Here is a 26,766-nt window from a genome sequence, read left to right on the forward strand (position 1 = left end):
AGCATATCCCGTGGTACAGGTTGGGGTAAAAATTCCAGCCTGGTCCTCATTTCCCTCTGGTATAGGGTCTCCTCCATGGCTGCTGGAGGCGTAGCGCTGCGAGCTCTGTCTCCCTCCATCAGCTCAGCAATTAATATAGCCTTGGGTTTGCTGCTGCCTATCTTTCCCCTGGCTTCTAGCAGTTCCTTTTACGTTTGTCTCTTTAGCTTAGAATAATCCATCTCCATTCACTTCGGTCCCTGGTACTCCTTCCATCTTAGTCAGTATTGTAGTAATCCCCCTCTTCCTGAGGTTACTGGCTTGTGTAGTTGCTCTTCTGGGCGATAAGGTTCATTCCGTCGCTTGCCACCAATTGTAACGGTACCAACCGGATACCAAGGGTTAACACCAGGGAACAATGTCCTACATAGGGAATCAGCAGTTCACAACCCAGCCAGTTGTCAGGTTTAAACAGAATGACTTTTATTAAGGCTCATATGCCCAGTATTTATGCAGGTCTGACCCCCCCCAGAAGGGGGGTTGAAAGAATGTTGTACATTGAATGGAGGGAACACGCCCTTTTACATGATACAATAGAATACCTTGCTCAAGCTGATAACAATTTAAACACAGACACACACTTGGCTTTCCTTATCATCTAGGGTCTGCTCTCTGAGGTTGATTAAACAATGGACTGTGTATCAATAACATTAATGACAGTGCACAATAGCTGAGGCTAAAGCTGAACACAGTTAACTCTTTCAGTGCTGACAGAAGGGTCTGTCACATCTACATAGCACAATATACAGCCTATAGACAACCTTTCTTATGTTATAGTCCAGAAGTGGCTAGGTTTGCCACACCATCTAAATCTAATTTCTCTGCGTCTGACTGCTTGGAGATTGAACGCTTGATTTTATCAAAACGTGGTTTCTCCGAGTCGGTCATTGATACCTTAATTCAGGCTCGAAAGCCTGTCACCAGGAAAATTTTATCATAAGATATGGTGTAAATATCTTCATTGGTGTGAATCCAAGGGTTACTCATGGAGTAAAGTCAGGATTCCCAGGATATTATCTTTTCTCCAAGAAGGATTGGAGAAGGGATCGTCAGCTAGTTCCTTAAAGGGACAGATTTCTGCTCTGTCTATTCTTTTGCACAAGCGTCTGGCGGATGTTCCAAACGTTCAGGCGTTTTGTCAGGCTTTAGTTAGAATCAAGCCTGTGTTTAAACCTGTTGCTCCGCCATGGAGTTTAAATTTAGTTCTTAAAGTTCTTCAAGGGGTTCCGTTTGAACCTCTGCATTCCATAGATATCAAGCTTTTATCTTGGAAAGTTCTGTTTCTGGTAGCTATCTCTTCGGCTCGAAGAGTTTCAGAGTTATCTGCCTTGCAGTGTGATTCCCCTTATCTGATCTTCCATGCAGATAAGGTAGTTTTGCGTACCAAACCTGGGTTTCTTCCTAAGGTGGTATCTAATAAGAATATCAATCAGGAGATTGTTGTTCCGTCACTGTGTCCTAATCCTTCTTCAAAGAAAGAACGTCTTTTACACAATCTTGACGTGGTTCGAGCTTTAAAGTTTTATTTACAAGCTACTAAAGATTTTCGTCAAACATCTGCATTGTTTGTTGTCTACTCTGGACAGAGGAAAGGCCAAAAGGCTTCAGCAACATCTCTTTCTTTTTGGTTAAGAAGTATAATCCACTTAGCTTATGAGACTGCTGGCCAGCAGCCTCCTGAAAGAATTACAGCTCATTCCACTAGAGCGGTGGCTTCCACATGGGCTTTTAAAAATGAGGCTTCTGTTGAACAGATTTGTAAGGCGGCGACTTGGTCTTCGCTTCATACTTTTTCTAAATTCTACAAATTTGATACTTTTGCTTCTTCGGAGGCTATTTTTGGGAGAAAGGTCTTACAGGCAGTGGTGCCTTCCGTTTAAGCGCCTGCCTTGTCCCTCCCTTCATCCGTGTCCTATAGCTTTGGTATTGGTATCCCACAAGTAATAGTTGAATCCGTGGACTGGATACACCTTACAAGAGAAAACAAAATTTATGCTTACCTGATAAATTTATTTCTCTTGTGGTGTATCCAGTCCACGGCCCGCCCTGTCATTTTAAGGCAGGTGTTTTTTATTTTTAAACTACAGTCACCACTGCACCCTATAGTTTCTCCTTTCTCTTGCTCGTCTTCGGTCGAATGACTGGAGGTGGCAGTTAGGGGAGGAGCTATATAGACAGCTCTGCTGTGGGTGATCCTCTTGCAGCTTCCTGTTGGGAAGGAGAATATCCCACAAGTAATGGATGAATCCGTGGACTGGGTACACCACAAGAGAAATAAATTTATCAGGTAAGCATAAATTTTGTTTTTCTGTTTTTTCCCCTATGAGGGAGAATTTATACAGCTTGCCGGTTAGGGCCCTTGTTGCAGGCTAGTCCTGTCGCGTTTGTTCGGTCTTGCGGCTGTTCAGACACGTGGTGCTGTTCTTCTCGGCTGGTTCGGTAGAAGCGCCGAGTGCTCAGGTTATCATTGTTTTTCATGTTCATCTAAGCATTCGAGAGGACCTGTAGGTCCGTGAGGTGGGAAGGATTGTTTCAGTCCTTATAGCCTTCAGTCATAGATGGACGGGCAGGGGAGTTTCCGCTGCGTCACTCTATCTGACATGTGATTTCATCAGAACTTAGAGTTTTCCTCCCCATGTGGTGGAGGGTTTGAGGGCTTAATGCCCCTTACCACAGTTGAGCGGTTTGGCCTTCATTTTTAGGCCTCTGGATTGTCCTTTTGGGCTTGATCCCAAAGCTGTACAGGATAGCTGTCTAGCATGCAGTTTGAAACCAGTTGCAGCTCTTGACACCTTGCAGGTGTACGTGTAAGCTGTTTGTAGTGTATCTAGATGCAGCTCTTACTCTTTGATGTGTACTGTCTGTCTGAGTTATTAGAGACCTTTGGGTCTTCCATTGTCTCCGGGTGAGTTGGATTTCCTTTTAGGGATCTGTGTTTCCTGGTTATGGTTGTTCCCTGAGGGGACTTTGTTTAGCTCAGGGTTTTCCGGAGCTGGGTAGGCTTAGTGCCTTTCTCTTCCTTGTGTCCTCTGCTTGTGCGAGGGTGATAGGGAGACTAGTTCTGCTAGTAGGATTTTTTTGCCTCAAAGGTATCCCTTGGTTGTCCTGAGGCTCTGAGAAGTATCTTCATACGACTTCTAGCCTTGCTCCTTGGAGCGTTGGACTTTAGCTAGGAGTAGTTCCTTCCTTTGGTCTGGGCTTTCGAGGAGTTCTCGCTATCCGGAATCTCTGGATATGGATCTATACCCTTGTGTCTGGCTTTTTGGCCAGTTGAAGTGTTTAGTTCTAGGGTAAGGTTTGCCTTAACTATTAGGTGTCCGGACCTGTTTTTTGCTCCCTGAGACTTCCGGTTGCTGAAGCCTTGCTTGGCCTTTTTCCTGACAGTCTTGGGTGGTTTTGGAATCTTGGATCTCAGAGCTAGTCGGTGTGTTCCATGGTAGTGGGAACTTGGGCTATGTCCTTGCTCCATCTACCTAACCTGGTCATGGTTGGCCAGGTTTTCGGAGTATTTTTTACTCTTTGCCACAGAGTAGCCCATTTCATCTGGTGGTTAGCCGTGTGGCTTGAGCCTCAAGGGTGGTTGGTTCATACCCAGCTGCTGGCGTTGGATTTCCAATTTCTGGTTTCGCCTTAGGGTTGCATTCCCCTGGTCAGCTTGCCAGTGTTCTGTGGATTCCCTGTGCTGCTAGCGAATGGGTTGGCTGTGCCTCTGCTTGGCAAGCTACTTGAAGGGGGGTCCTTTTCTAGGACATCTGTGTTGGGAAATTCTATTCCCATGAGCCCGGTGACTTCGGACCTTGAGGACAGTTGTTGCCCTTCTGGCATCATCCCTTTTCTTTAGGGGATATTCTCTTCCCTATGGAGATGGAGTCCTTGCTTGGGGCTTCTCCTGGATGGGAGGCGGAAAGGTGGGATTGGTTCCCCCTGGGGTCTTGCTGGCTCCAAGCAGACTTGTTGGGCCTTTATTTTGATAGATCCTTAGGTCTTATGGCCTTGTTGTCTGTTTTCAGAGTCGGGTTGTACTTGTACTCTGTGGGGATGGCTGTGCTATCCTTAGGCTCGTTCCTGTACCTGTTTCAGGATTCTTTTGTTCCCCTGTCTTGGATCCCTGAGGATTAGTTGGTCCAGCTGGGTGTGGGTCTGCAGGTCAGGATGGCTGAGCAGTCTAAGGAGCTGCGTTCGGGATGCAGTCTCCTCTGGATGTGTGAGCTTTGTTGAGTCTATACTGTTGGCTTAGTCTGCTAGGGTATAGATTTTCCTTTAAACTTGCTCTATTTATTAGAAGAGGGTTTACTCTTACTTTGGGTTCTGAGGGTATATTCTCCTTCTCGTGCCCTCTGTCTTGGGGTTGCTTTTGCGGTCTGTTTCTTGCTTGACTGCTTCTGCTTCCTCGCAAGTACCCTCTATGTCGTCCTGTTATGGAATCTATGTTCTCAAACTTGTTTTTTTTTTGCCTGGGTGTATTACACACTTTTTCATGGTCGAATGCTTTGGTATTCTATGGTCAGACACTGGGAGGAATTTGCCTCTTCAGTTGCATTCCGTGCTTGCAGGATGTTGGAGAGACGTCTGTTCTGGCTCTGTGCCCGGTCTTATCCCGGGTTTCGCTTGGTATTAGCATGGCCTCCTTTCCCTTTTTGGGCCCCTTTGGGTCTCTGTGAGCTGGACTCACTTGTGGAGGTGTTCTTTTTTGTATTAGGGAACTTTCGGTTTCCTTGGTTCTCCTTTGCCTTGTTCCCTTGGGGGTTTCGGCTGGTGTCTCCTTCATTTGTGGAGATGAGCGGTGGGGGGCCGTTTTTTGGGCTACGGTGTCTCCTGGAGGACTGTTGCTCAGCCGAGTCAGTTTGCAGTCTCTAGTTTGGCTTCTGGACTAACTGCGAGTCAGTGTCTTTGGGGCTTTTCCTTTTAAAGTTTTCTCGGCTTCGGACGAAGCAGGGTATTTTATTGGGTAGAGGCTCAAGCCTGGTGTCCTCAGTATGGGCCGCCTATTGTACCCTCCTGTCTTGGCATTCAGTGTCCTCCATAGCTTGGGTATTGTTTTCCCAAAAGTAATGAATGCAGCTGTGGACTCTTTCCATTTAAGAAGAAAAATATAAATTATGCTTACCTGATAATTTCCTTTTCTTCTGATGGAAAGAGTCCACAGCTCCCCACCCGTAATTTTATGTGGGGCGTCCTAATATTCTTCTGGCACCTTTCATCCTGATATTTTTTCTACTGTTCCTTGTTCCTCAGCAGAATGACTGGGGGATGAGGGGAGTGGGAGGAGTATTTAAGCCTTTGGCTGGTTATTCTTTGCCTCCTCCTGGTGGATTTCCCAAAAGTAATGAATGCAGCTGTGGACTCTTTCCATCAGAAGAAAAGGAAATTATCAGGTAAGCATAATTTTATTTTTTCAGTTTATCTATTTTTTCAGTTTATATCAAATTTCCTTTGTGTAAGACTAAACCTAGGAGTGGCAATTCACCACTGAGCTAGCTAGCTGGAGTTAACTGTACACATCTGTGTGCTAATGACAAGACGCTAGCTCCTGGTAGTGCATTGCTGCATCTAAACCTACCTAGGTATGCTTTTTAACAAAGAATAACAAGAGAACAGACGAAATAGGAGTAAATTGGAAAGTTGGTGAAAATTGCATGATCTATCTGAATCATGAAACTTTAAGTAACTTTACTTTAGATCATCTATCTATCAATCTAAAAATGTGTGTGAATAAATAGTATTCTTTTTCATGTGCAGGATCACTACTTGTAGAGTTTTCTACTACTTTGTGAGACTGTTCCCATGTATATAAAACGAATGTGTCCATACAGATACAAACTTTTATATGTAGAATATTTTTCTTAATACTTCTGTGAATTTTTTTTTTTTTTTTAAATGTTTCTGGCAGAACACATTTCTAACCATATTTTTTTCTTTTAGATTACTTATGCACACCTGATGAAAATATATACAAAATAGATTTTACAAGATTTAAAATCCGGGACATGGAGTCTAGTACAGTGCTGTTTGAAATCACAAAGCCTCCAGCATCTGGTAAGTGCAAAAAGTATCTAATACTATTTGTAACAGGATACCACTTACCTTTGCCACCCTATTTTTATGCTTGATCTAAAAATTATGTATGTATGTATTATTATTAAGTATGCTACAAAATAGCTGCACTAAAATTTTTGCATACTTTCTTTCCATAAGGCAGGGACTTAATTCTTTACTGTTGGGAATACAACATCTGGCCACCAGGAGGAGGCAGACACCCCAGCCAAAGGCTTAAATATCCCTCCCACTTCCCCCATCCCCACCAGAGTCATTCTTTGCCTTTTGTCACTAGAGGAGGATTGCAGAGAAGTGTCAGAAGATTCAGTCCTTAAATGGATATGTTTCCTTCAAGAAAGGACTGGAGTTTTAAGTAATCATATAAACCTCTCAGTGAGAGTATTGATGAACATTAGAGTCTGGAGATGCAGGGAAAGTTTTTCTACAAATCGATCCAGACTAACAGCTCCTGGGCAATCAGTGTTAACGAGTTACACTGCTTTCCTTTTTACACACTGGTCCCTGTCAGAACACCGCGGCAAGGCTGTATCTGTTCCACAGCATAGATCCTGGAGGGTAAGTCTGCTTTATTTTACTATTTAGTAGGGACTCAGATTATTAGGGTCACAGTGTGACTCCTCATAACCTTAATAGGAACAACTTAGGAACTTAATAGGAACAAGGGTTTCTTCTTTAATTTAGAGATTAATTTGAAACAGTTTGGGGGGGGATATATATATATATATATATATATATATATATATATATATATATATATATATATATATATATATATATACACACACACACACATACATACACATATACATATATATATATATATATATATATATATATACACACACACACACATACATACACATATACATATATATATATATATATATATATATATATATATATATATATATATATATATATATATTTTATACACATTGTGAAGGTTTGGTCTCAAATAGACTGCATACTTTTGGGAATAGAACACACAGGTATCACTTTCGTTTTGTGAGTTGCGTAGCTTCTAATATCTTTGCACACTTTTTCTCATAGCAGGGGAGGTCCCTTCTTGCACACCACGTAATTGGGTGCGGCTCATTCGTTTTCCTTGCAATCTTACTACAGGAAATCTGGCAATCTTACGGAGAGCGTTCTGGCTAAATCCATTTGGAAACTAGCAAAATCTAATACAGTAGAACTATGTTTAACCTTTCTGGTTGGAGGGGGCTTCTTCCCTGCGGATTTTATCACACAGTTTAAATCTGCTCTGTCTAACTGTCTGGGTCTAGGAGGTGGTGAGTGCCCCAGCCATTGGGGTCATAAGGGTGCCTCTTTTTATTAAAAATACAAGTCCCAGAGAAATTGTTGTTTAAATCTGTTTTCTCTTGTTAAGTGTATCCAGTCCACGGATCATCCATTACTTATGGGATATTCTCCTTCCCAACAGGAAGTTGCAAGAGGATCACCCACAGCAGAGCTGCTATATAGCTCCTCCCCTAACTGCCATATCCAGTCATTCTCTTGCAACCCTCAACAAAGATGGAGGTCGTAAGAGGAGAGTGGTGTTTTATACTTAGTTTATTTCTTCAATCAAAAGTTTGTTATTTTTAAATGGTACCGGAGTGTGCTGTTTATCTCAGGCAGTATTTAGAAGAAAAATATTTTTCTAGGAATGGAATTTGCTAGAAAATGCTGCTTATACCGGATTAATGTAAGTAAAGCCTTAAATGCAGTGATAGCTACTGGTATCAGGCTTATTAATAGAGATGCATACTCTTATAAAAATGTAATATAAAACGTTTGCTGACATGTTAATCGTTTTTATATATGTTTGGTGACAAAACTTATTGGGGCCTAGTTTTTTTCCACATGGCTGGTTTGATTTCTGCCTAGAGACAGTTTCCTGAAGCTTTCCACTGTTGCAATATGAGTGGGAAGGGCCTATTTTAGTGCTTTTCTGTGCAGCTAAAAATACTGACAGAGACATTCAGCTACACTCTGCATGATACAGGACATCTCTGAAGGGCTCAAAAGGCTTCAAAGTCGTGTTTGAGGAGGGTAACAATCACAGTAGACTGTGGCAGTTGTGACTGTGTTTAAAAAACGTTTTTGTCATTTATTATTCTGTTTTTGTTATTAAGGGGTTAATCATCCATTTGCAAGTGGGTGCAATGCTCTGCTGACTTGTTACATACACTGTAAAAATTTTGTTTGTGTAACTACCTTTTTTCACTGTTATTTCAAATTTTGTCAAAATTTGTTTCTCTTAAAGGCACAGTAACATTTTTTATATTGCTTGTTAACTTGCTTTAAAGTGTTTTCCAAGCTTGCTAGTCTGTACAAACATGTCTGAAACAGAGGAGCTCCCCCATGGAGCTTAAACTTGGTTCTTAAAGTTCTTCAAGGAGTTCCGTTTGAACCCCTTCATTCCATTGATATTAAGCTTTTATCTTGGAAAGTTCTGTTTTTGATGGCTATTTCCTCGGCTCGGAGAGTCTCTGAGCTATCTGCCTTACAATGTGATTCTCCTCATCTGATTTTTCATGCAGATAAGGTAGTGCTGCGTACCAAACCTGGGTTTTTATCTAAGGTGGTTTCTAACAAGAATATCAATCAAGAGATTGTTGTTCCATCATTGTGTCCTAATCCTTCTTCAAAGAAGGAACGTCTTTTACATAATCTGGACGTAGTCCGTGCCTTGAAGTTTTACTTACAAGCTACTAAAGATTTTCATCAAACATCTTCCCTGTTTGTTGTTTATTCTGGACAGAGGAGAGGTCAAAAAGCTTCGGCAACCTCTCTTTCCTTTTGGCTTCGGAGTATTATACGCCTAGCCTATGAGACTGCTGGACAGCAGCCCCCTGAAAGAATTACAGCTCATTCTACTAGAGCTGTGGCTTCCACCTGGGCCTTTAAAAATGAGGCCTCTGTTGAACAGATTTGCAAGGCCGCGACTTGGTCTTCGCTTCACACTTTTTCAAAATTTTACAAATTTGATACTTTTGCTTCTTCGAAGGCTGTTTTTGGGAGACAGGTTCTTCAGGCAGTGGTTCCTTCCGCTTAATCCCTGCTTTGTCCCTCCCATCATCCGTGTACTTTAGCTTTGGTATTGGTATCCCATAAGTAATGGATGATCCGTGGACTGGATACACTTAACAAGAGAAAACATAATTTATGCTTACCTGATAAATTTATTTCTCTTGTAGTGTATCCAGTCCACGGCCCGCCCTGTCATTTTAAGGCAGGTCTAAAATTTAATTAAACTACAGTCACCACTGCACCCTATGGTTTCTCCTTTCTCTGTTTGTTTTGGTCGAATGAATGGATATGGCAGTTAGGGGAGGAGCTATATAGCAGCTCTGCTGTGGGTGATCCTCTTGCAACTTCCTGTTGGGAAGGAGAATATCCCATAAGTAATGGATGATCCGTGGACTGGATACACTACAAGAGAAATAAATTTATCAGGTAAGCATAAATTATGTTTTCTTACTGTGGGATTGCATCTCCAGCAATGGAGGACTCTGATAATAAGTTAGAAAATTCTGCACCTTCTATTCTGAATAATACTTGTTTATACTGCAAGGAGGCGGTGGTTTGTCCTCCTGCTCAATTTTGTTCCAATTGCCTGGGTACCTTTCTGAAGTCTAAAAAGGGAGCTAAATCTGCTAACCCCCCTAGCATAAATAGTCCCTCTGAGCCATCAACCTCTCAGGATTCTGTGGTCCGGGAGATGCCTACCCTATCCTCAAAAACTGCTTCACATGCTGTTTCTCGCAGCACACCTTATACTCCGGTTGGAGGGGGGTTCTTCCCTGTGGATTTGACCTCACAGATTAAATCTGCTGTGTCTGCGGCCCTGAGTGCCTTACCTATCTCTGGGAAGCGAAAGAGAAAGGTTAAACACAGTTCTACTGTATTAGATTTTGCTAGTTTCTAATTGGATTTAGCTAGTATTTCTCAATTGTCCAAGGATGAGTTAACCTCTGTAGCGTCAGAGGGTGAATTCTCTGAGTCTGAGACATCATTTACTAAACCCCCTCCTTCCGAGGAGCTCTCCTTCATATTTAAGATGGAGCATCTGCGTTTTTTACTAAAGGAGGTTCTGTCTATGTTAGAGATTCCAGAAGCAAAACTGCCTGAGGAACCTAAGATTCCTAAGTTAGACAGGGTTTATGAGGACAGAAAGGCCCCTCAAACTTTTCCTGTCCCAGTTTGCATGGCGGATATTATCAGTAGTGAATGGGAAAGAGTTGGAACTCCTCTTTTTTTTTTTTTTTTTCCCCCGCCTTCGTCAACTTTTAAGAAGTTATTCCCGGTCCCCAATTCTCAGCTGGATTTGTGGGGTTCCATCCCTAAGGTGGATAGTGCCATTTCAACACTAGCTAAGAGTACCACTATCCCTCTGGAAGATAGTTCTTCATTTAGGGAACCTATGGACAAGAAGTTGGAAAGTTACCTGAGAAGAATGTTCCAACATACAGGAGTTTTTTTTCAGGCAGCAGTGGTTGCTTAAGAATAGCTAACTCCTTTATCTGTGATATGAATATGCAGATTATATGCCTGAACGCAATGGCTTCAGGCTTTACGGTCCTAGCTCGCAGGGCTCTCTTATTGAAATCTTGGTCTGTTGATATGGTTTCTAAATCCAGACTCCTTTCCTTACCCTTCAAGGGGAATGTTTTATTTGGTCCAGGCTTGGACTCTATCATTCGGACAAGTCGCAGAGAACTCAATCGTCCTCCCAAGCCTGAGCAACCCCAGAGTACCTGGAAACCTGCTCAGTCCTGGAATAAGTCCAAGCAGAATAAGAAGCCCGCAGATAACAAATCTGCATGAAGGGGCGGCCCCCGATCTGGTATCGGATTGAGTAGGGGGCGGACTGTTTTTCTCAGATGCCTGGTTTCAGGATGTTCAGGACCCTTGGGTACTGGAGGTTGTATCTCAAGGGTACAGGAAAGGATTCAAATCTCTTCCGCCCAGGGGCAGATTCTTCCTCTCCAGACTGTCTACAGGACCAGAGAAGAGGACAGCCTTTTTAGATTGCGTAAGAGATCTATCCTCCTTAGGAGTAATAGTCCCAGTACCTGCATCAAAAAGAGGTCTGGGGTTCTATTCAAACCTCTTTTTGGTTCCCATTTCGTTCAATTCTGAACTTGAAGTGCCTGAACAAATTTCTAAGCGTCTCCTCCTTCAAGATGAAGACGATCAGATCGATCCTTTCCCTGGTTCAGGAAGGACATTTTTTGAATACCATCAATCTGAAGGATGCATACCTGCATGTTCCGATCCACAATTATCATTTTCAGTTCCTAAGGTTTGCATTTCTGGATCAGCACTTCCAGTTCATAGCACTTCCGTTTTGGCTTAGCTACTGCACCCAGGATATTTACAAAGGTTCTGGGTGCTCTCATGACTGTAGCCAGATCCTAAGGAATTGCATTAGCACCATATGATATCTTGGTACAGGCACCATCTTTTCGTCTGGCAAAAGATAACTCAGAATTTCTTATGAGTCTTCTTTGGTCTCATCAATGGAAGATAAACTTGGAAATTTCTCCAAATACCAGGGTGAATTTGCTGGGTACTGTTTTAGACTCTATATCCATGAGAATCTTTCTAACAGATCAGAGACGTTGCAAGCTGACATCAGCATGCCTTGCCCTCCATGCTGCCTCAAGATCTTCGGTGACCCAATGCATGGAGTTGATTGGACTCATGGTGTCCTGTATGGACATTATTCCTTTTGCCAGATTCAGTCTCAGACCTTTGCAACTATGCATGCTGAGACAATGGAACGGCGATCATTTGGACCTGTCCCTACAGGTCGTATTAGACAGCCTGTTGAGAGATTCCCTCTCTTGGTGGCACGTGCTTCTTGAGACCGTCCTGGGGGATTGTGACAACGGGTAGGAATGCAGAAGGTTTGTGGATTCTCTCTTCCTATCAATATTTTGGAGCTGCGGGCAATCTTCAATGCGCTGACGGTTTGGCCCTAGCTGTGTGTATCCCAGTTTATTGGATTACAATCAGACAATATAACTACAGTCGCCTACATCAACCTTCAAGGAGGAACGAGGAGTTCCTTAGCGATGAGGGAGGTGTCCCAAATCTTATAATGGGCAGAAGCCCTTAATTGTATGCTGTCAGAGATCCAAATTCCAAGTGTGGACAACTGGGAAGCAGACTTCCTCAGCAGACAATCATTTCACCCGGGGGAATGGTCCCTCCCCGAGGTCTTTGCAGAGATTTGCAGCAGATGGGGGATGCCGGAGATAGATCTCATGGCCTCTCAGCTCAATGCCATACTACCAAGGTACGAGTCAAGATCGAGGGATCCTCACGCAGAGTTGATAGACGCTTTAGTGGTTCCATGGAGGTTCAGACTCTTATCTCTTTCCTCCATTGCCTCTTCTCCCTCATGTGGTGGCCCGCATCAAGCAGGAGCAAAATTTTGGTGATTCTAATTGCTCCATCCTAGCCACAAAGGACCTGGTTCGCGGATCTGGTAAGAATGTCCACTTCTACTCCGTGGAGGTTACCTTGTCGCAGGGACCTGCTGATACAGGGTCCCTTCCTACATCAAAATTCAGATTCTCTGAGGCTAACTGGGTGGAGATTGAACGCTTAGTCCTAGCCAGGAGAGGATTCTCTGAGTGTCATAGACACTTTGATTCAAGTTTGTAAGCTCGTTACTCGGCGCATCTACCATAAGGTATGGCAAACTTACTTGTTCTGGTGTGAGGAATGTGGTTTTTCTTGGCATAAGATAAAGGTTGCCAGAATTATATCCTTTCTCCAGGATGATTTGGAGAAGGGTCTATCTGCCAGTTCTCTGAAGGGACAGATATTGACCATCGTGCAGTCTTTAAGGTTCTGACTAGGATCAGACCTGTGGCTCCACCTTAGAGTCTCAATCTTGTTTTACGTGTTTTGCAGCAGGCTCTGTTTGAGCCCATGCATGTTGTTGACATTAAACTGTTATCTTGGAAGGTTTTTTGTTTCTGTTAGCATTTCATCTGCTCGCAGAGACTGAAATTTTGACTTTATAGTGTGACCCCCCCCTTACCTTGTTTTTCATTCTGATAAGGTGGTTTTATGCACTAGGTTAGGTTTCCTTCCTAAGGTGGTGTCAGATTGTAACATTGATCAGGAGATTGTTCTTTCTTTGTGTTCCAATCCTTTGGCAAAGGAAGTTTGCTTCACAATTTGGATGTGGTTCGTGCCTTGAAGTTTTACCTTCAGGCCACTAAGGAGTTCAGACAATCTTCATCTTTGTTTGTTGTTTATGCGGGTAGACGTAAGGGTCAGAAGGAGTGTCATCTGCTTGGCTTATGAGAAAGCGGGGCAGCAGCCTCCTGAGAGTACCACGGCTCATTCCACTAGAGCAGTAGTTTCTTCCTGGACTTTTAAGAACAAAGCCTCTATGGATCAGATTTGTAAGGCGGCTACCTGGTCCTCCTTACATACTTTTTCTAAATTTTACAAATTTGATGTGTTTGCTTTGGCTGAAGCAGCTTTTGGGAGAGAGGTTTTATAGGCTGTGGTGCCCTCAGATTAGGGTCTGCATTTTTCCCGTTTCCTCCCGTTAGTCCTTCAGTGTCCTCTGGAGCTTGGGTATTGTTTTCCCAACAGTAATGAATGAAGACGTGGACTCCCCCTTATGGGGGAAAAAAAACTAAATGTATGCTTACCAGATAAATTCCTTTCTTTTCTGGCATGGAGAGTTCACAACCCTGCCTGTTAGAATTTTTTGGAGGCTCCCTTTTTGTTTTTTCTTCTGGCATCTTTATATCCTGATGTTTCTCCTACTTTTCCTTGTTCCCTCGGCCGAATGACTGGGGGGATGGGGGGGAAGTGGGAGTAATATTTAAGCCTTTGGCTGGGGTGTCTTTGCCTCCTACTGGTGGCCAGGTGTTGTATTCCCAAACAGTAAGGAATTAAGTTGTGGACTCCCTGCCAGGAAAGAAGTGAATTTATCTGGTAAGCATAAATTTAGTTTTTTTCCTGATTGTAGTCAAACTTGAAAGTATTGTAAAAGGTAATCACACACACACACACACACACCATGCACACTCTCATACAACATGCACATTCCCCCCCCCCCCACACACGTACACTACGCAACTCTCTCATACAACATGCGCACACATGCATACACTCTCTAATACAACATGCACCACCCCACACACACTCTCATACAACACACAGACACTCATACAACACGCACACTACACACACTTTTACAACACGCACACTTCACACTCTCTCTTACAACACGCACACTACACACACTCTCTTACAACACGCACACTACACACACTCTCTTACAACACGCACACTACACACACTCTTTTACAACACGCACACTACACACACTCTTTTACAACACGCACACTACACACACTCTCTTACAACACGCACACTACACACACTCTTTTACAACACGCACACTACACACACTCTCTTACAACACGCACACTACACACACTCTCTTACAACGCGCACACTACACATCCAGGGCCGGCCCAACCATGGGACCAAGTGGGTCCAACGACCCAGGCGGCACTTAGCAGGGGGCGGCATTTCAGTGCATGAGTTAGTTATTTTGGGAACTAGGCAGACCGCTCCTGTCCACTCCTGACTTCAAACATTATAAGAAGGAGCGGAGGCATCAGCTCTGCAGAACGCTGCAGTTGTTTTACTGTTTGTGACACATTTATTACATCAACCCCCCTCCGCTTTACTCCTCTTGTGTGGTGTCTGTTTTCTATCATAGTAAGTCACAACTATGCCTAGGTTGATCTATGAGGAGAGGAAGGGGTGGTGCTCTGGAAACTGAGTTTTATTATAGCAGATACGGCACCACGCTTAGCCCCTCCCTGTGAAAGACTCAGACTTGTCCCTTGCAGCAGTAGCAAAAAGAAGGTAGGATGGTTGGCTCTCAAACAAATATTTAGTGTGCGCAATAATAATCAATGTATGCTGAAATTCACAATCAGTGACACCTTTATATAACATAATTTTTATCTGGCAAACAAATATATTAAATACTGTATAAGTGTTTGAATATGTCTAACATGGAGCTGTGGGAAAACTCTGTTATATCAACTGTTGTTTATAGTATGTAGTGCAGTCACATTGCCTCTTACAATAGAGTATTATCTGCATTTTGTAAATTGTTCTGTGTATATATGTGTGTTTATAACTGTGTATCAGTGTGTATGTCTGTATCAGTGTGTATGTGTGTATCAGTGTGTATCAGTGTGTGTCTGTATCAGTGTGTGTCTGTATCAGTGTGTGTCTGTATCAGTGTGTGTCTGTATCAGTGTGTGTCTGTATCAGTGTGTGTGTCTGTATCAGTGTGTGTGTCTGTATCAGTGTGTGTGTCTGTATCAGTGTGTGTCTGTATCAGTGTGTGTGTCTGTATCAGTGTGTGTGTCTGTATCAGTGTGTGTGTCTGTATCAGTGTGTGTGTCTGTATCAGTGTGTGTGTCTGTATCAGTGTGTGGGTCTGTATCAGTGTGTGGGTCTGTATCAGTGTGTAGGTCTGTATCAGTGTGTAGGTCTGTATCAGTGTGTAGGTCTGTATCAGTGTGTAGGTCTGTATCAGTGTGTATGTGTGTATCAGTGTGTATCAGTGTGTATCAGTGTGTATCAGTGTGTGTGTCTGTATCAGTGTGTGTGTCTGTATCAGTGTGTGGGTCTGTATCAGTGTGTAGGTCTGTATCAGTGTGTAGGTCTGTATCAGTGTGTAGGTCTGTATCAGTGTGTAGGTCTGTATCAGTGTGTAGGTCTGTATCAGTGTGTATCAGTGTGTATCAGTGTGTGTGTGTGTGTGTGTGTATCAGTGTGTATGTCTGTATCAGTGTGTATGTCTGTATCAGTGTGTATGTCTGTATCAGTGTGTATGTGTGTAGGTCTGTATCAGTGTGTAGGTCTGTATCAGTGTGTATGTGTGTATCAGTGTGTAGGTGTGTATCAGTGTGTAGGTGTGTATCAGTGTGTAGGTGTGTAGGTCTGTATCAGTGTGTATGTGTGTGTGTAGGTCTGTATCAGTGTGTAGGTCTGTATCAGTGTGTATGTGTGTAGGTCTGTATCAGTGTGTAGGTCTGTATCAGTGTATCAGTGTGTAGGTCTGTATCAGTGTGTAGGTCTGTATCAGTGTGTAGGTGTGTATCGGTGTGTAGGTGTGTATCAGTGTGTAGGTGTGTATCGGTGTGTAGGTGTGTATCAGTGTGTAGGTGTGTATCAGTGTGTAGGTGTGTATCAGTGTGTAGGTGTGTATCAGTGTGTAGGTGTGTATCAGTGTGTAGGTGTGTATCAGTGTGTAGGTCTGTATCAGTGTGTAGGTCTGTATCAGTGTGTAGGTCTGTATCAGTGTGTAGGTCTGTATCAGTGTGTAGGTCTGTATCAGTGTGTAGGTCTGTATCAGTGTGTAGGTCTGTATCAGTGTGTAGGTCTGTATCAGTGTTTAGGTGTGTATCAGTGTGTATCAGTGTGTGTGTGTGTGTGTGTGTATCAGTGTGCATGTCTGTATCAGTGTGTATGTTTCAGTGTGTAGGTCTGTATCAGTGTGTAGGTCTGTATCAGTGTGTATCAGTGTGTATGTGTGTATCAGTGTGTATGTGTGTATCTGTGTGTATGTGTGTAGGTCTGTATCAGTGTGTAGGTCTGTATCAGTGTGTAGGTCTGTATCAGTGTGTAGGTCTGTATCAGTGTGTAGGTCTGTATCAGTGTGTAGGTCTGTATCAGTGTGTAGGTCTGTATCAGTGTGTAGGTCTGTATCAGTGTGTAGGTCTGTATCAGTGTGTAGGTCTGTATCAGTGTGTAGGTCTGTATCAGTGTGTAGGTCTGTATCAGTGTGTAGGTCTGTATCAGTGTGTAGGTCTGTATCAGTGTGTAGGTCTGTATCAGTGTGTAGGTCTGTATCAGTGTGTAGGTCTGTATCAGTGTGTAGGTCTGTATCAGTGTGTAGGTCTGTATCAGTGTGTAGGTCTGTATCAGTGTGTAGGTCTGTATCAGTGTGTAGGTCTGTATCAGTGTGTAGGTCTGTATCAGTGTGTAGGTGTGTATCAGTGTGTAGGTGTGTATCAGTGTGTATGTCTGTATCAGTGTGTATGTCTGTATCAGTGTGTATGTCTGTATCAGTGTGTATGTCTGTATCAGTGTGTATGTCTGTATCAGTGTGTATGTATGTATCAGTGTGTATCAGTGTGTATGTGTGTATCAGTGTGTATGTGTGTATCAGTGTGTATGTGTGTATCAGTGTGTATGTGTGTATCAGTGTGTATGTGTGTATCAGTGTGTAGGTCTGTATCAGTGTGTAGGTCTGTATCAGTGTGTAGGTCTGTATCAGTGTGTAGGTCTGTATCAGTGTGTAGGTCTGTATCAGTGTGTAGGTCTGTATCAGTGTGTAGGTCTGTATCAGTGTGTAGGTGTGTATCAGTGTGTGTGTGTAGGTCTGTATCAGTGTGTGTGTGTGTATCAGTGTGTATGTGTGTATCAGTGTGTATGTGTGTAGGTCTGTATCAGTGTGTAGGTCTGTATCAGTGTGTAGGTGTGTATCAGTGTGTAGGTGTGTATCAGTGTGTAGGTGTGTATCAGTGTGTAGGTGTGTATCAGTGTGTATGTCTGTATCAGTGTGTATGTCTGTATCAGTGTGTATGTCTGTATCAGTGTGTATGTCTGTATCAGTGTGTATGTGTGTATCAGTGTGTATGTGTGTATCAGTGTGTATGTGTGTATCTGTGTAGGTGTGTATCTGTGTAGGTCTGTATCAGTGTGTATGTGTGTAGGTCTGTATCAGTGTGTATGTGTGTGTGTAGGTCTGTATCAGTGTGTAGGTGTGTATCAGTGTGTATGTGTGTAGGTCTGTATCAGTGTGTAGGTCTGTATCAGTGTGTAGGTCTGTATCAGTGTGTATGTGTGTATCAGTGTGTGTGTGTGTATCAATGTGTATGTGTGTATCAGTGTGTATGTGTGTATCAGTGTGTATGTGTGTATCAGTGTGTATGTGTGTATCAGTGTGTATGTGTGTATCAGTGTGTATGTGTGTATCAGTGTGTATGTGTGTATCAGTGTGTATGTGTGTATCAGTGTGTATGTGTGTATGTGTGTAGGTCTGTATCAGTGTGTAGGTCTGTATCAGTGTGTAGGTCTGTATCAGTGTGTAGGTCTGTATCAGTGTGTATGTGTGTAGGTCTGTATCAGTGTGTATGTGTGTGTGTAGGTCTGTATCAGTGTGTATGTGTGTGTGTAGGTCTGTATCAGTGTGTATGTGTGTGTGTAGGTCTGTATCAGTGTGTATGTGTGTGTGTAGGTCTGTATCAGTGTGTATGTGTGTGTGTGTGTAGGTCTGTATCAGTGTGTATGTGTGTGTGTAGGTCTGTATCAGTGTGTATGTGTGTGTGTAGGTCTGTATCAGTGTGTATGTGTGTGTGTGTAGGTCTGTATCAGTGTGTAGGTCTGTATCAGTGTGTAGGTCTGTATCAGTGTGTAGGTCTGTATCAGTGTGTAGGTCTGTATCAGTGTGTAGGTCTGTATCAGTGTATCAGTGTGTATGTGTGTATCAGTGTGTATGTGTGTATCAGTGTGTATGTGTGTAGGTCTGTATCAGTGTGTAGGTCTGTATCAGTGTGTATGTGTGTGTATGTGTGTATCAGTGTGTATGTGTGTATCAGTGTGTATGTGTGTATCAGTGTGTATGTGTGTATCAGTGTGTATGTGTGTATCAGTGTGTATGTGTGTATCAGTGTGTATGTGTGTATCAGTGTGTATGTGTGTAGGTCTGTATCAGTGTGTATGTGTGTATCAGTGTGTATGTGTGTATCAGTGTGTATGTGTGTATCAGTGTGTATGTGTGTATCAGTGTGTATGTGTGTATCAGTGTGTATGTGTGTATCAGTGTGTATGTGTGTATGTGTGTAGGTCTGTATCAGTGTGTAGGTCTGTATCAGTGTGTAGGTCTGTATCAGTGTGTAGGTCTGTATCAGTGTGTGTGTGTAGGTCTGTATCAGTGTGTAGGTCTGTATCAGTGTGTAGGTCTGTATCAGTGTGTATGTGTGTATCAGTGTGTGTGTGTGTGTATCAGTGTGTGTGTGTGGTGTATCAGTGTGTATGTGTGTATCAGTGTGTATGTGTGTATCAGTGTGTATGTGTGTATCAGTGTGTATGTGTGTATCAGTGTGTATGTGTGTAGGTCTGTATCAGTGTGTAGGTCTGTATCAGTGTGTAGGTCTGTATCAGTGTGTAGGTCTGTATCAGTGTGTGTGTGTGTATCAGTGTGTATGTGTGTATCAGTGTGTATGTGTGTATCAGTGTGTATGTGTGTATCAGTGTGTATGTGTGTATCAGTGTGTATGTGTGTATCAGTGTGTATGTGTGTAGGTCTGTATCAGTGTGTAGGTCTGTATCAGTGTGTAGGTCTGTATCAGTGTGTAGGTCTGTATCAGTGTGTGTGTGTATCAGTGTGTATGTGTGTATCAGTGTGTATGTGTGTATCTGTGTAGGTCTGTATCAGTGTGTAGGTTGTGTATCAGTGTGTAGGTGTGTATCAGTGTGTATGTCTGTATCAGTGTGTATGTCTGTATCAGTGTGTATGTGTGTATCAGTGTGTATGTGTGTATCAGTGTGTATGTGTGTATCAGTGTGTATGTGTGTATCAGTGTGTATGTGTGTATCAGTGTGTATGTGTGTATCAGTGTGTAGGTCTGTATCAGTGTGTAGGTCTGTATCAGTGTGTAGGTGTGTATCAGTGTGTGTGTGTAGGTCTGTATCAGTGTGTATGTGTGTATCAGTGTGTATGTGTGTAGGTCTGTATCAGTGTGTAGGTGTGTATCAGTGTGTATGTGTGTGTGTAGGTCTGTATCAGTGTGTAGGTCTGTATCAGTGTGTAGGTCTGTATCAGTGTGTAGGTGTGTATCAGTGTGTAGGTGTGTATCAGTGTGTATGTGTGTATCAGTGTGTATGTGTGTAGGTGTGTATCAGTGTGTATGTGTGTATCAGTGTGTATGTGTGTAGGTGTGTATCAGTGTGTATGTGTGTGTGTAGGTCTGTATCAGTGTGTAGGTGTGTATCAGTGTGTATGTGTGTATCAGTGTGTATGTGTGTAGGTCTGTATCAGTGTGTAGGGTGTGTATCAGTGTGTATGTGTGTAGGTCTGTATCAGTGTGTATGTGTGTGTGTAGGTCTGTATCAGTGTGTAGGTCTGTATCAGTGTGTAGGTCTGTATCAGTGTGTAGGTCTGTATCAGTGTGTAGGTCTGTATCAGTGTGTAGGTCTGTATCAGTGTGTAGGTCTGTATCAGTGTGTAGGTCTGTATCAGTGTGTAGGTCTGTATCAGTGTGTAGGTCTGTATCAGTGTGTAGGTCTGTATCAGTGTGTAGGTCTGTATCAGTGTGTATGTGTGTAGGTCTGTATCAGTGTGTAGGTCTGTATCAGTGTGTAGGTCTGTATCAGTGTGTAGGTCTGTATCAGTGTGTAGGTCTGTATCAGTGTGTAGGTCTGTATCAGTGTGTAGGTCTGTATCAGTGTGTAGGTCTGTATCAGTGTGTATGTGTGTATCAGTGTGTATGTCTGTATCAGTGTGTATGTCTGTATCAGTGTGTATGTCTGTATCAGTGTGTATGTGTGTATCAGTGTGTATGTGTGTAGGTCTGTATCAGTGTGTATGTGTGTGTGTAGGTCTGTATCAGTGTGTATGTGTGTGTGTAGGTCTGTATCAGTGTGTATGTGTGTGTGTAGGTCTGTATCAGTGTGTATGTGTGTGTGTAGGTCTGTATCAGTGTGTAGGTGTGTATCAGTGTGTATGTGTGTAGGTCTGTATCAGTGTGTAGGTCTGTATCTGTGTGTATGTGTGTATCTGTGTGTATGTGTGTATCAGTGTGTGTGTGTGTATCAGTGTGTATGTCTGTATCAGTGTGTATGTGTGTATCAGTGTGTATGTGTGTAGGTCTGTATCAGTGTGTATGTGTGTGTGTAGGTCTGTATCAGTGTGTAGGTGTGTATCAGTGTGTATGTGTGTAGGTCTGTATCAGTGTGTAGGTCTGTATCTGTGTGTATGTGTGTATCAGTGTGTATGTGTGTAGGTCTGTATCAGTGTGTATGTGTGTGTGTAGGTCTGTATCAGTGTGTAGGTGTGTATCAGTGTGTAGGTCTGTATCAGTGTGTAGGTCTGTATCAGTGTGTAGGTCTGTATCAGTGTGTAGGTCTGTATCAGTGTGTAGGGTCTGTATCAGTGTGTAGGTCTGTATCAGTGTGTAGGTCTGTATCAGTGTGTAGGTCTGTATCAGTGTGTAGGTCTGTATCAGTGTGTAGGTCTGTATCAGTGTGTAGGTCTGTATCAGTGTGTAGGTCTGTATCAGTGTGTATGTCTGTATCAGTGTGTAGGTCTGTATCAGTGTGTAGGTCTGTATCAGTGTGTAGGTCTGTATCAGTGTGTAGGTCTGTATCAGTGTGTAGGTCTGTATCAGTGTGTAGGTCTGTATCAGTGTGTAGGTCTGTATCAGTGTGTAGGTCTGTATCAGTGTGTAGGTCTGTATCAGTGTGTAGGTCTGTATCAGTGTGTATGTCTGTATCAGTGTGTATGTCTGTATCAGTGTGTATGTCTGTATCAGTGTGTATGTGTGTATCAGTGTGTATGTGTGTAGGTCTGTATCAGTGTGTATGTGTGTGTGTAGGTCTGTATCAGTGTGTAGGTGTGTATCAGTGTGTATGTGTGTAGGTCTGTATCAGTGTGTAGGTCTGTATCTGTGTGTATGTGTGTATCAGTGTGTGTGTGTGTATCAGTGTGTATGTCTGTATCAGTGTGTATGTGTGTATCAGTGTGTATGTGTGTAGGTCTGTATCAGTGTGTATGTGTGTGTGTAGGTCTGTATCAGTGTGTAGGTGTGTATCAGTGTGTATGTGTGTAGGTCTGTATCAGTGTGTAGGTCTGTATCTGTGTGTATGTGTGTATCAGTGTGTGTGTGTGTATCAGTGTGTGTGTGTGTATCAGTGTGTGTGGTGTGTATCAGTGTGTGTGTGTATGTGTGTATCAGTGTGTATGTGTGTAGGTCTGTATCAGTGTGTAGGTCTGTATCAGTGTGTAGGTCTGTATCAGTGTGTATGTGTGTATCAGTGTGTATGTGTGTGTGTGTGTAGGTCTGTATCAGTGTGTAGGTCTGTATCAGTGTGTAGGTCTGTATCAGTGTGTTTGTCTGTATCAGTGTGTATCAGTGTGTATGTGTGTGTGTGTCTGTATCAGTGTGTATCAGTGTGTATGTGTGTGTGTGTCTGTATCAGTGTGTATGTGTGTGTGTGTCTGTATCAGTGTGTATGTTTCAGTGTGTATGTGTGTATTTCTGTATCAGTGTGTAGGTCTGTATCAGTGTGTATCAGTGTGTAGGTGTGTATCAGTGTGTATGTGTGTATCAGTGTGTATGTGTGTATCAGTGTGTATGTGTGTGTGTAGGTCTGTATCAGTGTGTATCAGTGTGTAGGTGTGTATCAGTGTGTATGTGTGTATCAGTGTGTATGTGTGTATCAGTGTGTAATGTGTGTATCAGTGTGTATGTGTGTGTGTGTAGGTCTGTATCAGTGTGTATGTGTGTATCAGTGTGTATGTGTGTATCAGTGTGTATGTGTGTGTGTGTGTAGGTCTGTATCAGTGTGTTTGTCTGTATCAGTGTGTATCAGTGTGTATGTGTGTGTGTGTCTGTATCAGTGTGTATCAGTGTGTATGTGTGTGTGTGTGTCTGTATCAGTGTGTATGTTTCAGTGTGTATGTGTGTATTTCTGTATCAGTGTGTAGGTCTGTATCAGTGTGTATCAGTGTGTATCAGTGTGTAGGTGTGTATCAGTGTGTATGTGTGTGATAGGTGTGTATCAGTGTGTATGTGTGTATCAGTGTGTATGTGTGTATCAGTGTGTATCAGTGTGTGTGTGTGTAGGTCTGTATCAGTGTGTATGTGTGTGTGTGTAGGTCTGTATCAGTGTGTAGGTGTGTATCAGTGTGTATGTGTGTGTGTGTAGGGTCTGTATCAGTGTGTAGGTGTGTATCAGTGTGTAGGTGTGTATCAGTGTGTAGGTGTGTATCAGTGTGTAGGTGTGTATCAGTGTGTAGGTGTGTATCAGTGTGTAGGTGTGTATCAGTGTGTATGTGTGTATCAGTGTGTATGTGTGTGTGTGTAGGTCTGTATCAGTGTGTAGGTCTGTATCAGTGTGTAGGTGTGAGTGTGTAGGTGTGTATCAGTGTGTAGGTGTGTATCAGTGTGTAGGTGTGTATCAGTGTGTATGTGTGTATCAGTGTGTAGGTGTGTATCAGTGTGTAGGTGTGTATCAGTGTGTAGGTGTGTATCAGTGTGTAGGTGTGTATGAGTGTGTTGGGGTATATCAGTGTGTAGGTGTGTATCAGTGTGTAGGTGTGTATCAGTGTGTTGGGGTATATCAGTGTGTAGGTGTGTATCAGTGTGTAGGTGTGTATCAGTGTGTGGGTGTGTATCAGTGTGTGTGTGTGGGTGTGTATCAGTGTGTGTGTATCAGTGTGTATGTGTGTAGGTCTGTATCAGTGTGTAGGTCTGTATCAGTGTGTAGGTCTGTATCAGAGTGTGTAGGTCTGTATCAGTGTGTAGGTCTGTATCAGAGTGTGTAGGTCTGTATCAGTGTGTAGGTCTGTATCAGTGTGTATCAGTGTGTATGTGTGTATCAGTGTGTATGTGTGTAGGTCTGTATCAGTGTGTAGGTCTGTATCAGTGTGTAGGTCTGTATCAGTGTGTAGGTCTGTATCAGTGTGTAGGTCTGTATCAGTGTGTAGGTCTGTATCAGTGTGTATGTCTGTATCAGTGTGTATGTGTGTAGGTGTGTATCAGTGTGTAGGTGTGTATCAGTGTGTATGTGTGTGTGTAGGTCTGTATCAGTGTGTAGGTCAGTATCAGTGTGTATCAGTGTGTATGTGTGTATCAGTGTGTAGGTGTGTAGGTCTGTATCAGTGTGTAGGTCTGTATCAGTGTGTATGTGTGTATCTGTGTGTATCAGTGTGTATGTGTGTATCAGTGTGTATGTGTGTATCAGTGTGTATGTGTGTATCTGTATGTGTGTATGTGTGTAGGTCTGTATCAGTGTGTAGGTGTGTATCAGTGTGTGTGTGTAGGTCTGTATCAGTGTGTATGTGTGTATCAGTGTGTATGTGTGTATCAGTGTGTATGTGTGTAGGTCTGTATCAGTGTGTATGTGTGTGTGTAGGTCTGTATCAGTGTGTATCAGTGTGTATGTGTGTATCAGTGTGTATGTGTGTATCAGTGTGTAGGTGTGTATCAGTGTGTGTGTGTGTAGGTCTGTATCAGTGTGTATCAGTGTGTATGTGTGTATCAGTGTGTATCAGTGTGTATGTGTGTAGGTCTGTATCAGTGTGTAGGTCTGTATCAGTGTGTAGGTCTGTATCAGTGTGTAGGTCTGTATCAGTGTGTAGGTCTGTATCAGTGTGTAGGTCTGTATCAGTGTGTAGGTCTGTATCAGTGTGTAGGTCTGTATCAGTGTGTATGTGTGTATCAGTGTGTTTGTGTGTAGGTCTGTATCAGTGTGTATCAGTGTGTATGTGTGTATCAGTGTGTATGTGTGTATCAGTGTGTATGTGTGTAGGTCTGTATCAGTGTGTATCAGTGTGTATGTGTGTATCAGTGTGTATAGGTCTGTATCAGTGTGTATAGGTCTGTATCAGTGTGTATAGGTCTGTATCAGTGTGTAGGTCTGTATCAGTGTGTAGGTCTGTATCAGTGTGTATCAGTGTGTATGTGTGTATCAGTGTGTATGTGTGTATCAGTGTGTATAGGTCTGTATCAGTGTGTAGGTCTGTATCAGTGTGTAGGTCTGTATCAGTGTGTAGGTCTGTATCAGTGTGTAGGTCTGTATCAGTGTGTAGGTCTGTATCAGTGTGTAGGTCTGTATCAGTGTGTATGTGTGTGTGTAGGTCTGTATCAGTGTGTATGTGTGTGTGTAGGTCTGTATCAGTGTGTATGTGTGTGTGTAGGTCTGTATCAGTGTGTATGTGTGTGTGTAGGTCTGTATCAGTGTGTATGTGTGTGTGTAGGTCTGTATCAGTGTGTATCAGTGTGTATGTGTGTATCAGTGTGTATCAGTGTGTATGTGTGTATCAGTGTGTAGGTCTGTATCAGTGTGTAGGTCTGTATCAGTGTATCAGTGTGTATGTGTGTGTGTAGGTCTGTATCAGTGTGTAGGTCAGTATCAGTGTGTATCAGTGTGTATGTGTGTATCAGTGTGTATGTGTGTATCAGTGTGTATGTGTGTATCAGTGTGTAGGTGTGTAGGTCTGTATCAGTGTGTAGGTCTGTATCAGTGTGTAGGTCTGTATCAGTGTGTATGTGTGTATCTGTGTGTATCAGTGTGTATGTGTGTATCAGTGTGTATGTGTGTATCAGTGTGTATGTGTGTATCTGTATGTGTGTATGTGTGTAGGTCTGTATCAGTGTGTAGGTCTGTATCAGTGTGTATCAGTGTGTATGTGTGTATCAGTGTGTATGTGTGTATCAGTGTGTATGTGTGTAGGTCTGTATCAGTGTGTATGTGTGTGTGTAGGTCTGTATCAGTGTGTATCAGTGTGTATGTGTGTATCAGTGTGTATGTGTGTATCAGTGTGTAGGTGTGTATCAGTGTGTGTGTGTGTAGGTCTGTATCAGTGTGTATCAGTGTGTATGTGTGTATCAGTGTGTATCAGTGTGTATGTGTGTAGGTCTGTATCAGTGTGTAGGTCTGTATCAGTGTGTAGGTCTGTATCAGTGTGTATGTGTGTGTGTGTAGGTCTGTATCAGTGTGTAGGTCTGTATCAGTGTGTATCAGTGTGTATGTGTGTATCAGTGTGTAGGTCTGTATCAGTGTGTATGTGTGTGTGTGTAGGTCTGTATCAGTGTGTAGGTCTGTATCAGTGTGTATCAGTGTGTATGTGTGTATCAGTGTGTAGGTCTGTATCAGTGTGTATCAGTGTGTAGGTCTGTATCAGTGTGTAGGTCTGTATCAGTGTGTAGGTCTGTATCAGTGTGTAGGTCTGTATCAGTGTGTATGTGTGTATCAGTGTGTTTGTGTGTAGGTCTGTATCAGTGTGTATCAGTGTGTATGTGTGTATCAGTGTGTATGTGTGTATCAGTGTGTATGTGTGTAGGTCTGTATCAGTGTGTATCAGTGTGTATGTGTGTATCAGTGTGTATGTGTGTATCAGTGTGTATAGGTCTGTATCAGTGTGTATAGGTCTGTATCAGTGTGTAGGTCTGTATCAGTGTGTAGGTCTGTATCAGTGTGTATCAGTGTGTATGTGTGTATCAGTGTGTATAGGTCTGTATCAGTGTGTAGGTCTGTATCAGTGTGTAGGTCTGTATCAGTGTGTAGGTCTGTATCAGTGTGTAGGTCTGTATCAGTGTGTATGTGTGTATCAGTGTGTTTGTGTGTAGGTCTGTATCAGTGTGTATCAGTGTGTATGTGTGTATCAGTGTGTATGTGTGTATCAGTGTGTATGTGTGTAGGTCTGTATCAGTGTGTATCAGTGTGTATGTGTGTATCAGTGTGTATGTGTGTATCAGTGTGTATAGGTCTGTATCAGTGTGTAGGTCTGTATCAGTGTGTAGGTCTGTATCAGTGTGTAGGTCTGTATCAGTGTGTATGTGTGTGTGTAGGTCTGTATCAGTGTGT

General features: G+C 42.8%; 1 protein-coding gene across 1 annotated transcript in view; it reads left to right on the forward strand.

The window, feature by feature from the left end:
* Positions 1 to 26,766, forward strand: part of UNC119 (unc-119 lipid binding chaperone) — a 305,121-nt gene that overhangs the window by 167,973 nt on the left and 110,382 nt on the right. Inside the window, exon 2 of the mRNA XM_053706201.1 lies at positions 5,962 to 6,075. Coding sequence (XP_053562176.1) covers positions 5,962 to 6,075 — 114 coding nt within the window. The remainder of the gene's footprint in view (positions 1 to 5,961; positions 6,076 to 26,766) is intronic.

Source organism: Bombina bombina, chromosome 3, assembly GCF_027579735.1.
Source record: "Bombina bombina isolate aBomBom1 chromosome 3, aBomBom1.pri, whole genome shotgun sequence".
NCBI classification, from domain to species: domain Eukaryota; kingdom Metazoa; phylum Chordata; class Amphibia; order Anura; family Bombinatoridae; genus Bombina; species Bombina bombina.